The sequence below is a fragment of the Papaver somniferum genome, unplaced genomic scaffold, assembly GCF_003573695.1.
Source record: "Papaver somniferum cultivar HN1 unplaced genomic scaffold, ASM357369v1 unplaced-scaffold_150, whole genome shotgun sequence".
Lineage (NCBI taxonomy): Eukaryota > Viridiplantae > Streptophyta > Magnoliopsida > Ranunculales > Papaveraceae > Papaver > Papaver somniferum.
This window is the reverse complement of record NW_020624377.1, coordinates 2132318-2147928: the sequence shown is the minus strand read 5'-3', so window position 1 is coordinate 2147928 and position 15611 is coordinate 2132318. Positions and strand designations below refer to the sequence as shown.

General features: G+C 35.7%; 1 protein-coding gene across 1 annotated transcript; it reads left to right on the top strand.

The window, feature by feature from the left end:
* Window positions 1-7791: 7791 nt before the first annotated feature.
* LOC113336171 (amino acid transporter AVT6C-like) lies at window positions 7792-9986 on the top strand. The gene is made up of 5 exons (XM_026582159.1): window positions 7792-8450; window positions 8550-8714; window positions 8816-9007; window positions 9107-9581; window positions 9674-9986. Exons 1-5 carry the CDS (start codon window positions 8054-8056, stop codon window positions 9786-9788), a joined length of 1344 nt encoding a protein of 447 aa, XP_026437944.1. The 5' UTR covers window positions 7792-8053; the 3' UTR covers window positions 9789-9986.
* Window positions 9987-15611: the final 5625 nt, after the last annotated feature.

Below are 15611 nucleotides of genomic sequence, written 5' to 3'. Positions count from 1 at the left end.
GCCGTTGTGAATACCCGCAGAATGGTTTACAATGAAATGGAGATGGTCAGTGGTGGTGCACCAGTTTCTGTAAACTTAAGGTATTATAAATCGTGGATTTCGAGTCTGTTTTGAGAGGATTATAAAGTCATTTAGTCTTTGCTTACTGCTTATCTGAGTCCATGGCTCTTCCCCTCATTAAACTTTTTCAGTTCCCCGGAAAGACTTGAAATAAGGTGAATTATCTGCTGGGCTGGGCCTTTAAAACCTTTCACAAAACATTTTATCCCCAAAGTAAATTCTCATTCATGAAAACAACAAGTTTTTCACAAGAAAAAGTTCAGTCATTTACAGTAATGTTCTCAAGCTACCATGATTGTATACAATTTGGGACATGGTGCGCCATTGCACTGGAAATGCATTTGATTGCTTCAGCTCCATAACAACCCTTTATTGCTCCGCGGTATTTAATTCCGACCATCTATCATTGTTGAAATTCTGCAACAAACCAGCCTACTTATTTAATCGAACTCGACTTAGCACTACACTGGCCTTCCGTGTCTGCAATTTCGGAAAACTGCTGTAACCAACTGCCACTCGATTTTGAGATTCATGGTCAAGCTTTACCACACGCGCAAGGGACTCGGCGGACCCAGATCCGATCTGGAACGGTATGTATTTTGAATAACAATGAGCAGCCCACCCCATGCCATCTAACCACTATAAATTTATTAATTGTGTAGATTAGCCGTTTGGAAAGGTCGCTACATCAATTTTGGCCTAATTGCCGCGGATCCATATCTAACTAAGACGATGAAGACTTTTAGCTTCATGAGTGGATGTACCACGGGTCCCGTTCTGGCTTTAGTGAACCGGGTTGATAGGCCAGAACGATATAGAATAACCCGATTCACTAAATCCAGAACGATATCCATGGTAAGTGTTAATATATATATCCTTATTTATCATATATATTCATGTTAATATATATCCTTGTTTAAGGATAATATATTGTTTCCTAGTATATAGGATCTTTGTTTTATCATAATATTGGGACTTTATATATTCATGAGCTGTGTAACCAGAATTGATAAGATTATCATAATAAGAATTATCTTCTTCTTGATCCTATATTCGTGAAGATGGTATCTATGAGCTAGGGTTCTTGAATCATGGGTAGGGATTCAGAATTATACCAAAATAAATCAAAACAAAAAGGGCAGATGGAAAACAAATTTGCTCCTATTATCCTTCAATTTGAATGTGCAGTATTCAAGCCTGGGATTGTTCTTGATGAAACAAACTATGATTTGTGGTCACAAATCATGGAGATGCATATTGCTGAAAAGAAAAAACCTCCTTTATTATGGGAAGGACAAGAAAACCTACCGAGGAAGATCCAAGATATGAGAAGTGGCACACAGATAATCAAAAAGTCAAGAGATGGTTGTTGATGTCTATGTCACCTGAAATCATGAAGAGATATATTCGGTTACCTACTGCTAGAGAGATTTGGGATGCATTATCTAAAGCCTTTTATGATGGAGATGATGAGATGCAGGTATTTACTCTAAATCGACGAGCGTTTTCAGCAAAACAAAATGGCAGAGCACTCTCTATTTATTATGGAGAACTAACTGAAGTGTCAGAGCTTGCTGAAATTTTCAATGTGGTAGTTATTAGTTACAAGTTTCTGAGCTCATCCATAATAACGTTTTGTGGTGAGCGTCTTCTAGAATTACTAAGGTCGTGCCGATACCACTTTTTGGTAAGCTCCTTTTGGAATAACTAAGGTTATACCAGCAACATGGCACCAACCGGAGGAGTCATCAATGTTGTCTGTTCTTCCATTGTGAGCTCCTATTGGAATATACTGGTGGTAGTTGGTAGGATTTATTCAGGAACCCAAACTTCAATTTCTGTTGAATAACTTGGTTCTTTCTTTGCAGTCAAGGTCATTGTTCAACGGAAAAAATAAAAAAAAAAAACAAGAATTCTGCAACAAATTTAGAGGCTTTATTTCTTTTTTTGGCTCATTTCATCAAGTCAAAATCCCTCTTCTCATAAATGTGCATGTTAAGACAAATTTCAAAGCCAACTATATTTGACACTCGCCGCACTCCAGTATGTCTTTGGGGTGTTTTGAGTACTGGTTCAATAGTAACAACATTATATTGGTCAATGTATTCATCGCTTGACCAAGTCTACATTAGAAATTTGGAATCTCCAAATAACTTCATGACTGGGAATTTCTTTCCACAAGATCCATAACTTATGGGAGTACCAAAAAAAAATAAAAAAAATGAAAAAACGATTTTGCTAAGCCATATGGATGGACTTATCAGGGTTTTTACTATAGTAACTAGTAAGTGAGAATGTAAAACTAAATATACCTTCTGTTTTGATGGGCCTTGTACAAATACCATTTACAATAAAAATTAAGCTGACCGATTTTTGAAAAGTGAAAACTACAGTCACACCAATTTTTCAGATTTTCTCCACTGTGAAACCCACACCCGGAAATCTGAAGGCGTACACCCATTTTTCAAGAAAAAATTATTCCCAAACCCATAGTTTATAAAATTCTGTTTCGTTATTTCTTCTTCTTCTTCTTCAATTCCTTTTCTCTGAAATTTGGTGATAAAATCAGTGGAAAGTTACCGAGATTCAAGAATTGAAAGGGGGTTTTACATCTGTTACGTTCAAGAACACATGAGGAAAGAGAATTACAGCTGATAATGTTGTTGTTGTTGTTAATGAAGTTAGGGTTTTGAATCTAAGGTTGAAACTGAGCTGATGGGTTTGAAAATCCGACAAATGAACTAAAAGTCATACCTTTCTTACTTTCTATCAGATCGAACTCCAAACAAACAGCAATATCGAATTTTGTTAATGGAATTTCCATTGGCAGTTGACGGAGATAGCTTCTATGAAACAAAGTTAGGGAAATACGGCCACTTGTAATATAGAATTTTGTTGCTGCTCGAGAAGAATATAGTAGGTGATTACTGTTGAGCTTGGTGTGTTGATGGCTGGTGAAGTCCGAGTGTAACAGAGATACGAGAGTTGAAAGAAGGACGAGGCAGTGATGATCGATGGAGGCTGAGTTGCTGCGAAGGTCTGATGAACTGATCAGGGAGTCGAATATCGAGTTTGAAGCCGACAGTGATGGTGACTGAAAGATGATAGTTCAGGTATGAGAGTATAATGATAAAACAGAGCTGTGACGGAGATGGTTGCTATTGGAGGTTATCGTTTCTACTGCCGATATCGGATTTTGTATTGGTTTTGGGTTAGCCGAGAAAACAAAAAACAAAGAGAACCTGGCAAAGATGATGATGGATGAATGATTGATTGGGGATTGATGTGACATGGGATGATTACGAAAGAGATAGAACAGAGATTATTTTCTGTCAATGAAGAGAACATATACGTAATGATGAAGCTTGGCAGTTATGCTAGCTGGTGATTCTCGGGGGTCGCTGGTGAGGTGAGCTGAACAGGGAATGAAGTTGATCATTGATGGAGAGTTGGAGTTGGCAGTAGCAAAGCTGGATGTCTACGGAGATGATGGACTAGTGCGGTTAAGCTTGGCAGAGATGGAACTCGAGTAACAAGACTAAAGACGATGGGCAATGATGGTGATGACTGTTATGGTTTGCTGGTGATTCTAATGGCTGTGATGTTTGGGAGTTGAACGAGCAAAATAGGGATGTGGCTATAAAATTCTGTTTCGTTATAACGTATTATAATAATGGAGGAGTTAGAAAATTAGAGAATGAGAATGGATCAGGAAACCATTCGGTTCATCTCTTTTAGATTTTGGTATGGAAATTTCATAATAGTGGGGCGAAATACTAAAGTAGTGGATTCGGTAGATTTGGATGCATAACACAATATCCGACATCTTTGTTATTTTGTGTGAAATTAAAAATTAATGCATAATGCATCATGCAGTCGAAAAAATAGATGCATAACCTGATATGCGTCCAAAATACTAATGCATAATGCATTATGCATCGAGAAAATTGTTGCATAATCTTTTATGCATCGAGAAAATGGATGCATAACCTGATATGCATCCTTAGATATGGCTGCATAACGCATTATGCATCATTTTTCTAGTACGCACTAAAATCAACCAAAACAATGGCTACATAACGTGTTATATATGCATAACTTGTTATGCAGACGAAAAAATGGTTGCATAATTCGTTATGCGTCTGCATAATGTGTTATGCATCTTTTTTTGGAGTCTGCATAACGAATATGTAGTCTGTTTTCGAAATTTTTCCCAAAAATGATAATCACCTCCGATTTTTTCGTGAAAAACAAAAATTTGATATTGTTGTTCGTACTCGTTGTGTATCTCTCTTAAAAAGATTTCCAACGATATAAAATTTGTAAAATTCCAAGGCGCGGATTTTTAGATATGTTATATCCAAGTTGCGTTGCGAATTATACCCCTAAAAAATTAGGCTGCATAACGAGTTATGCCTGAAAAATTAGGCTACATAACGAGTTATGCCTGAAAAAATAGTATGCATAACGAGTTATGTATTGACTCTTAATAATTTCAGATAATTTTGGGTGTCACGGTATCTAAAATTAATTGTGGGCCTGACAATAAGAATATTATTTTTTTGGGCCTGCGCCTAATTTTCCCCCAAATTGAGAGAAATTTTATTCCGTTAGTACTTTCATTAGTTTCATATAATTGATATCCTCTTGAACAAAAAATTTCAGACTGAAAAAATATTTATGTTTATGGTTGTTGATGGGTGCCATGAATGATACCATCCCAGTGCAAGGTGTGCACTTGCACCCAGCACAGTTCGTTCCTAAGCCTAAACCGAAAGTATCTAAGCACATTACCAAGGTTCTTTTAGTTTTTGGCTTTTGCACACCTCGCCCAATTGGTTCGAAACCTATTTTGAGTCATACTGATTTTTTTTTAGGCATACTCATTCATTATCCCATCTAGGGTGGGTTTATAAGGTGTGTCTAAAGATAGTGCAATTACATATATATCCGTAAATAATTTAAATTACTAGAGTGCCCTTATCCTCAAAAACCTAAAATCAAAAATCAAAATAACCTTTAAACTTAAACATCTTTGACTTCAATTCAATCAAGCAATTAATCAAGCAAAGGAAACATGAATTGAAGTGAGCGATGTTGGAGTGCGAAACCCAAATCTCAATTGCTCTCAGATGTATTTTAGAATGTATTTGTAACAAATCCATCTTGTTTTGGATTGAATTTTTTTTGTTTGATCGATAGAATATGATTTCAAAGATGAATTAGGGTTTTCAGAAGATCAGTTCGGTTGATCTTGGAATATCAATTTTGAGCCGAACCTAGTATATGATTTAGAGAAACACTAAGTTCGACTAACGCGATTTTGCTAGATTTTGTTCGAATCAGCCGAACCTAGCCTTCTTCGTTTTAAATTTTCAAAAGATCAGTTCGGCTGATCTTGGAATATCAATTTTGAGCCGAACCTAGCATATGATTTAAAGAAACACTATGTTCGGCTAATGCGATTTTGCTAGATTTTTTTCCAATCCGCCGAACCTAAAATTCGTCAGTTACAGAGTGAAGTTCGGCTGTTCACTTGTCAGTGGAACCTCTGTTTTTGAAAATATAACTAGGTTCGACTGACAAGTTGTTAGCCGAACCTAGGTATATTTTCAAAAGCAGAGGTTCGGCGGACAAGTTATCAGCCGAACCGTTCATCTGGTCAGTAGATCTGGGTTTTAAATATTCAGTTTTTTGACATATTCAACTTATAAAAATTACATTAAACCTCGTATAAAAGTCTACCTCTGATTTGAATCACACATTTTGGTCACTTCTAATCACTTACATCTCAAAACCCAAGTTTTTTTTTCACTTCTTCTTCTTCTTCCTCTCAAAAATCTCAACTCTCTCACATAAATTTGATTTCTCTACTAATTTACCACTAATAATTTAATTTTTAATCAATTTTTAAAATTCCTAATTAATCAAATCTAATCATAATCATTAATACTAATTATGTAAGGGTAGTTATGCCATTATCAAAAAGGGTGGATAAGGGGTGATGTTATTTTTTATTTAGTGACCCTATTTTGACATTATTTAGTACGCCTCAAAAAAAATTCAATATGCCGCAAAACAGGTTCATTGGTTCTATAGATGGGAGAATATTTGCACCTCGGGGAGAATATGGACTTCAGTAGCCACCACCCCAATAAACCGGTGATACCCATTAGCGGCGTTGGATTTCAGCATCATGTGTCATAGACAAGAAACATCAAATCAAGCCGAAGTCAGCTGACTTTACCGCATATTGGATAGCAATAGATGGTTTTGTTTTCGTTGGATCTCAACATCATGTGTTGTCCATAGATAAGAAACACCAGTGTTAAATAACATTTCACCGTCAGATGATGGTTACCTTTCATGATTTAATTATACATCTGACTTTTCAATTGTTCTATAATCGTAAATATGTAACTAGCCAAATCAAACGAACCCTATATCATGTAGAGTATGGATTTTCTAATGTATTGCTTTGTTCAGGACATCTTACTCACCGTCACCGGTCTCAATCGTCATCTTAAGAATCTGTTTTGGATTAGCGTATACGTTATTGTCCCTTCTGGGTAAAGGAATTTATGTCTTTCAGCCGTTGGATCCGGAGATATTCAGCATAATAAGCCACGTGATATTCCAAGTCGTCATCCCGAAAGGTGGTGGCGCAATTCAAATCTGTCATCTAGATATCGACCGCAAAAATAAATAGGCGGCCGCCGGGTAAGTTCATCAAGACTTCAAGCTTTCTGAGCTCACAGATACGTCATAAACCATTTTGGTGAGCTCCTTCGACTGTCCTGACCTTTTTTTCTTGGTGAGCTCCTACGCTTTAATGGTCTCAATAAAAAAAAAAAAACAGAATTCAACAACAAATTTAAAGGTTTTTCCTTCATTTTGTTGTTGTTATTGTCTCATTTCAGAAGTCAAACAGCCCCTTTCCGTAAATGTACATGATAAGACAAATTCCAAAGCCTACTTTATTTGACACCTCCAATATATATAGTAAGTAGATGTCATTGGAATGTTAACTTAATACAAGTGCCATACTAACAGCATTGTATTATTCCGGTCAATCCATATAATAATCCTTGACCAAGTGAGATTCCAATCTCCTTCCTATATTGGAATATTCAATCATTTTCATGACTTAGCATCTCTTAATTTCCTATAATTCTTGTGCTTTCAAACTATTACAAGGAAGGGGGCAGAACCAGCTAGTGAAAAAAAAATAGTGTCAGTTGTTTCAGTGGCGGAGCCAACCTATGGCAAGGGCAGTGGCCTACCCTGTCGGGATGGCTCCCAAGCCTAATTTGCCTATCCAAACTCTATCTTTTCCCATCCTAAGTCTATATTTGCCCTTTTGCCTCCCCTCAAAAAAAAATTGCCTACCCATAGGAGAATTTCTGACTCCGCCCCTTAATCCTGACTCTGTCACTGTTATAACGATGCTACTTCTTACTTATCTATGGCGATGATCAACAATGCAAGATTGAGATTGGGATAGGCTTAAAATCTAGAAAGGAATTTTATTGGTGCGATCAAATCTACCCATCATCTCACTTCTTATATACAATGCACCTAACGTACACTCCTCTCATAAACCACATTCAGTCACTTGTTAACTCTTGCACACTTTAATAATTATCATTATCATTATCATCATTAGTGGTGTGTGAGTGGTGGAGTGATTATTTGACCCATTATAAATCAGTTATCTACTTGCAAGCCTAATGATATCATCCGGCTTGACTATTTTATTTGGTTGAGCCAACCTTTTCAAAAAAATATATATCCCAAAAATATCCTTCTCCTACTACCTTCTTCATTCATTCTGATCTCTCTCTTCTTCTGATTTTCAACAGAAACAAATTAAGGCAGCACTTGACAATCTATGCGTGTTGAAAAAATGTTTCTACTACAAGAACATCTCAAAACATGTAGTTAGTTGCGTTCTTCTTCTTCACCAACCAAAATACTAACCAGAGAAGAAACAATGAAGATGAAATCGGTGGTGGACGATGAAATATCATATCCTTTACTACCCAAATTCGCGAAGAACGCAAAGGATTATAAAACATTTCCGGTGGATGAAGACGACTCTTCTCATTCTGGTTTAGTGTTTAATGTCACGACTAGTATAATTGGAGGCGGTATTATGTCTATTCCTGCTACTTTGCAAGTATTGGGTATAGTTCCGGCCCTTATGCTTATTGTAATCGTTGCTATATTGTCTGAGATATCAGTAGATTTTCTTTTGAGGTTTACTGTTAAGAAGACGACTTATGCCGGTTTGATGGGGGAGTCATTTGGGTTAGCCGGATCGTTTTTTCTGCAAATTTGTATATTGGTCACAAATCTTGGATGCCTCATCATTTATCTCATCGTTATTGGTATGTTTTCCATCACAATAATCCTATTAAAATAAACAAATTTGTATTATTTTTGCTTGTTGGCAAACGTGATATATCGAACTTTGTACACATATGCAGGGGATGTATTATCTGGAACCGGTGGGAAATTGGAATATGGAAAGAATGTTCATATGGGAATTCTACGAGAATCGTTCGGAATCCACTGGTGGAATTCCAGGAATTTCACCATGCTTTTCGTCACAATCTTTGTTATGCTTCCCCTGGTTTTGCTAAAACGTATAGGTTAGTAAGTTCATTAGTGGTTTGGCTTCCTCTGTTTACTGCTAAAACTTGAACTAACCACCAAGTTTTAATGTGTAATTTTCCGATTTTGTTGAGTGCAGAATCATTAAAGTACACTTCTGCCGTGTCGGTTTTTCTTGCGGTGGTATTTGTTAGTATAACCATGGCTATATTTTCATTTTGGGAAGGAAAGAATACGACGGCAAGACTACTGCCAGCTGAAGATTCATCATTTTCAAAACTTTTTACGGCAGTTCCCATTATTGTGACCGCGTTCACTTTCCAACCCAACGGTAAATCTACCATTTCACTGAAGTTGCTATGATGATGCAAGCAAATTTTGAAAAAAAGAGGTTTTTCTAATTTACGGTTTCATATATATGTATGTGCAGTTCATCCGATTAGAGCTGAACTCAGCAAACCATCAGACATGACTTCTGCCATTCGAATATCTCTAGTCATATGCGTTGCAATATACTCAATCGTTGGAATATCTGGATACCAACTATTTGGTGATTCCACCATGTCTGATATACTCTCCAACTTCGATGAAAATTTCAGTTCGACAACAAATACATGGATTCTCACCGATATAATACGCTTAAGTTACGCAATCCATATCATGCTTGTTTTTCCCATTCTGAATTTCTCATTACGAGTGAACGTCGACGAACTATTCTTTCCTAGGCCTAAATGGCCCGCATTGTCTGCCCATCCGGCTCGGTTCGTGTCGATTACTTGTTTCCTATTATTGATCGTTTATGTAGCAGCTGTGGTCATACCAAACATATGGTATTTCTTTCAGTTTATTGGTTCAACAACTTCTCTTTGCCTTGCTTTCATCTTTCCTAGTGCCATTGTTTTAAGGTAAGAATTTGTTTTCTTAATTAAAAAAAGTACTACTTTTATTAATTGAGTTTCTCTTATCTAACTTTCGTTTTATGTTGTTGGATGTGCAGAGATTATCATGGAGTGGCAACAAGAAGAGACAAGGTTTTGGCTGTATTGATGATAACCTTGGCTGTAGTAGCAAGTTCTATTGCAATTTCTTCCAATGTTATTACTTTAATTTGAAGCTATGTAAAAAACTTGAATTAGTTCTTTGATAGAAAAACTGTAATTAGCTAGAAATCTTATAGAATTATATTGTATGCTATTTTCCACCCTAATTGGTGGAAGTCACTAAATTCTCTCCATTTTCATTAATGTAAAAATAAATAAAAATGTAAATCAAATTTGAATTGAATTCAACAAGCAGTTTTTTGGTTAATTAACCCTTGGATTTGAATTCTTGGGTGTAGAAGAGAAACAAAATATGAATGTCGCTCAAATGAACAAGATTCCATATTTAATGGGTTCAATATCCTTTCTGAACATCCTGCCCAAAAAAGATAACACCATTTGATCCCCAAGTTACATATATGTCCCTCCTCCTCTTCGATTCTTCTTCTTAGACTCAATTGCAAAACGACTTCCATCGTCAACAGACTCAACACCTCCGTATTCACCGTTATAGCCCCATACCTTGGTTTACCATTATTGAGTTTCTAAATCCCTAAATTGAACAACAACATATTTGGATTTGATAGCAATATATTTTTGAGATGCCAATGGGGATGAGATAGAGATTTCATGGATATACATTAAGATTTGGGTGAAATCAATATATGGAAGATCAAAAGAGGGCATCGGTAACTGAGATATGTAGATGCAGATCAAGTAGGGTAGTTTTGGGCGGAAATAAGGGACGGACCCAGGATTCTCCATTGGGTAGGTCTGGAATGTAATAGTCGATAATGCGGCCGGAGTCGGCGGCAATTTTTTTTTTGGAACACATCATATACTTAGTGGCCAAATAGTGTTCCGCCCATAAAATACCAGATAACTAGGGCAAAAAAAGTTAAAACGAACACAAATAACAACAAAAACAAAGTGATTACCAAAAGATATTTTTATACAGAAGAAAATAGGAGTAGAAATATATTGAGTGGAAGAAGATTATTTACTTTTTACATGACTTAAATTTTGATCACCTCATAGTATGGGCTAAAAATCACATACGATTAGCTAAGTACAGCTAATATGTGGGCTAAACATGAAATTTAACCTAATTTTCTATGCTAAATATTTTTTACAACAAAATCAGGGACGGGCTATAGCCTCCTTTAGCCCCTTGCTAGGCCCGTCCCTCGCGGAAATCATTATACATAGGATTGGGTTATGTTAATCAGTTTGTGGATATGATTTTTCCGTGGGTAAAATTACAGGCCTAAGAGTTAGTCAATTGAGATTATTGGAGATATTGAAAGAATTTTAGGGACTTCTAAAATTTCTTGTTAGTCAACAAGGAGTTCTTCAAAGTCTCAAACAATCTCTTTTATTGGATCGTGACTTTTTAAAATTCTCTGTTATTGGATTTGGAATTTGAAATCAATGACTTTTGGTTTTGAGAGAGACTTGTAGAGACTTTTATTACAAAACATACCATAAATGGGTAACAAAAGTCTCTCGCAAGTAGGTGATATTTTGAGAGACTTTGTTCTTTCTCTTTTCTTTAAGGAGAAAAACCAAATAACCAAATAAGCATCAAAATGTTAAAAAAATAACCAAATAAGCTACAATCAAATTCATAAAAAATGAAAAAAAAATGTTGTCTTCCAAAACCCAATAAGTTTACTCGAGATTCAAATCCCTTCTATTCGTCTCGTTTTGATTTTATTGGCAAAATGGTTACAATTTCCGTTAGCCATGCATGGACTAATACATTTTCATTGAAATATTCATTTTGTAAAATATATATATTGTTTGTCTCATGCGTAAGCTGAAATTCATTCATATATGTTTTATTGTCTCAATGAATCACCATAATTCCTTGAAAATCATTTAGAAAGTCTCTTAGAATCTCTAAATTCACGGAAAGTCGCCCAAAATCTCTTGCATAAAAAAATCTTTGAATGTCTCTACTAATCCCAATTGACTAACCCCTTGTTAATCCTGCATGTGATGGATCAAATAAAAAAAGAGCTCAAGAGAAAGAGAGACTTCAGGCTTGGGTTTGATAGCAAAAGCGAGTTATTCTTCTCAATCTGCGTTGGATGACTCCAAAAACCTGCTCCATTAACTGTTGCCGGGATTTGGATACATTTCGTATCCTTGACAAGGTACCAGGAGACGACGGCAATAAGGAGCGGAAAAGGAAACATGTTAACGACCTACTTGTTGCATCTACTGATTGTGAACCTCAATTGCGTACACTATTGAATTGTAGGTTAGTGTATTGGTTTCAGAAAGAAAAGAACTTACATTGTTCAGTTTGTTTGCGTACACTATTGATCACCTAAAACTCCTTTGTATTGCAACTAGTATTTTTAGGGGTGTTTTGATGGTGAATGTGATGGTAGTGGGGGAGGATTTACCGGTCGAGATCACGAATCATTGTTGTTGGTTGCGTATAATGTTTTTACAGGTTATTTCTCGGATAAAACTAGATTTATCCACGAAATACACTAGAGGCAGCTGAGTGCATAACACATATTCTGATGGAAAAATATATTTTGGTCAAGTTGTATCCGACTGCATAATGTATATTGTTTTGAATTTTTTGTTGTTCCCCTTATTTTTGTTCTTTAATGTTCGGTTTGATTGATATATTGATGGTGAATATTACGGTAATGGCAGTCGATTTATAGCACGAGATTATTAACTAAGGATTTTGGTTGTGTATAATATATTGCAGGTGATTAGTGGAATAAACCTAGGTTTATTCTCGAAACACACAAGATGCACCCAAGTGCATAATGCATATTCTTTATAGGAAATAGGTTTTGCCCAGGTGCACCTTAATACATGATGCATATTTTTTTGATTCTTATAGGAAAAATATTTCGGTCAGGTTGCACCTGGGTTCATAATGCATATTCTTATAGAAAATAAATTTTTGTCAGGTTGCACTTGGGTGCATAATTTATATTTTTATATGAAATAAATTTTGGCCAATTGCACCCGGGTGCATAATGCATATTTTTATAGAAATAAATTTTGGTCAGATTGCACTTGGGTGCATAATGTATCCTCGGCCTGATTTAAATTTTGTTTTCCCTAATTTATATGAACAATGGATCTTGTTTTGTAGAGATTTTCGAGCCCTTTCCAAAAATATAGATTTTGTCAAAATCCGACTTATATTCTGGAAGTTAAGACTTTTTTCGTGATTAATTTTAAATTGGAGAAAGAAAATAAATAGGAGAGATAAAATGATATAATAGATAACCAAGTTTAATGTACAAAGTATATATGCCTAAATTTTTTTGTGTCTTTTTCACCCAGACCTACATTTTACAAGTCTATTACTCCCATACTGTATGGGATTTGGACAAATGACCCATTTTCTACAAGCAAGAACGGAAAACCGGCATAATGTAAAACAGGGACGGACCCAAGAAGTTCTAATTTTTTTCTCAGCCTGGGCTAACAGCCTTGGCCCAATACAGCATTTCAATCTTTAGGTAGTTGGGATGTGACGATTACCTGGGCTAAAGCCCGGGTTAGCCCAGCTATGGGTCCGTCAGTGATGTAAAATAACGTTCAAATAGCCATGAAGACCATGCCTGGTACATGTGGTCACTAAATTTCACAGGTCGATATGGTTGAAGGTTAGTTTTTATTGGTACCAAAAAATTTCCGTGGAATTTGATAACTCATGCAACAGTTTTGATAAGTATGTGGTCAAAAGACTCAAAACCTTGCTTCTCCTTCTTTTATCTCTTGCGCAGGTGTGCGCATGTTTAAAATGAAATGTAAAAAAAATCAAATGGTTGAAGCCTCGAAGGCAATCTGAAAGTTTAGATTCTAATCCCCTTCATATACACTGGAATCTTCAAACAGCTTCATGACTTTCCATTTCATTCCCTATGCGTCCTTTATTTCACTTATACCACAAGGTCCATAACCTATGGGAGTTGACGAAAATAGCGATGTTGCCAAACCAGGTGAATGTTTTAATCAGATAAGTGAGACTGTAATAAATACCCTCGGTTGTGTTGACTGTTGCAATGTAAAGGTTACATCTTGCAACCAAAATCTGAATTACACGCGCACCCAAACAAACTCGTAAAACAACAGTGAGTATAGGAGTCTTAGTAGTGCTTTCCCAATGCGAAGCATAATTCATTTGAACCATTCCTAGATTAGGAGCAATCCATTCCACTTATTCCTTAGCAAGAGTTGTAGACTTGTAGTTATTTGGTTGGTGTTGGAGATACCTAATTAGGATCTTTTCTAATGAATCAATCAAATTGAAGTCAGCTGATTAGATAGATGGTTCTAATTTGGTTGGATATCAACAGCATGTCTCGTCCATGGATAAGAACACATGAATATTAAATAACATTTCACCTTTGGATGATGGTTACCTTTTAATCACACATCTTTTTCGTTTTCTTGATAAAATAATCATGTTCTTTAATCCAAATCCAACGGATCCTTTATACTGTAGAGTGTAGATTTTGTGACCCATTGCAGGAATTTTGATCACGACATCTTACTCACCGGTCTTAGCAGTTTGTCTACCATCAAGTTTGGAGTTTGAAGTTTTTTCCTTCTTCTTATTAACTCACATCATCATATCAAACGGCCCTCTTTCGTAAGTGTGCAGATCAAGACGAATTCCAAATTAAGCCTACATTATTTGACACCTCCATCCGGTATGTCGCTGGGGTGTTATCGTGTTATAAATTTCCAAACCACGTGGATGGACTGATCTGATTATTTTTATCATGGTAAATGCGCAAACTATACCAGTGTGATCCAGAATATACCTATATTAACATGTGTTTTTCTTGAGGAATCCCAATGTATAATATAAACAATCTTATTATAGGGGCGGCATGGTTTATTAGAGGTGCGGCATTCTAGTAGGATAAAAAGGGTCATTATATGATCATTCAAGGTGTCTCTTATAAAAAGAAAATTGGAAATGACAAATTAACCCTCATTATTGAAAACCTAGTTTAGTGATGATAATCAAATTTAGTGTTAATGATTAATTTCACTTATATTAACTCAAAATCAAAACAAAATCAGATTTTTAGAGTTAAAAAAAAGTTCAGAGGAGAAGAAAAAGAAAAACTTTTGTGATATTTGTGAAACCCTAGATTTTGATTCACTCAACCAAAATGAGTGATTCCAGTGACCCTGTATACTTCTAATGAATCGAGACCAACCGTAACTACCCTACGGTTGGTGTGTCAACTTAACTTTTGAACCGTAAATCATTATTTGATAAATTCTTAAGACACAGGATTATTTACGGTTGGTATGGCTGTTTGAGTAACAAACCGTAACTCAATTACGGTTGATAAATATGATGCAAACACAAACCGTAACTGAACATATTTCTCAAAACCAAGAACTTACGGTTGGTATTTGAGTCAAAACCAACCGTAACATCAACCCAATCTACAGTTACGGTTCGTATTTGAGTTATTACCAACCGTAACTCACATGCAACCAAAAAATTCAATTTCGATTTTCATACAAAACCCTAATTTTTGATACAAAATTAACTTAAATCCAAAACGATAAACTAAACCTTAACTGGGTTTTTCCAAACATTTTTCAAATCGTTGATTAATCAAAGACGATGAAATTTTCAGTTTTAATGGAGATTACGGTTGATGGAGGAGAAGAGAAGATGAAAAAAAACTGATTTGATTTTTTCTGATTCATTAGGTTTAAAAAAAAAATTGATTTGATTTTGGTTGATTTAAGGTGAAAAGGGTAATCTAGTCAATTTACATCCCCTTTAGGACATCCCCTAACCAACTAAAGGGACATTACTATCACAATGCCGCCCCTCTAATAAACCATGCCGCCCCTATAATAAGCTTGAATATAAAA

Coding starts and splice junctions, on each gene's coding strand:
- LOC113336171 (XM_026582159.1), top strand. CDS start 8,054: ATGAAGATGAAATCGGTGGTGGACGATGAAATATCATATCCTTTACTA. Junction 8,715..8,815: donor GGTTTTGCTAAAACGTATAG/GTTAGTAAGTTC, acceptor TGTTGAGTGCAG/AATCATTAAAGTACACTTCT. Junction 9,008..9,106: donor GTTCACTTTCCAACCCAACG/GTAAATCTACCA, acceptor ATGTATGTGCAG/TTCATCCGATTAGAGCTGAA.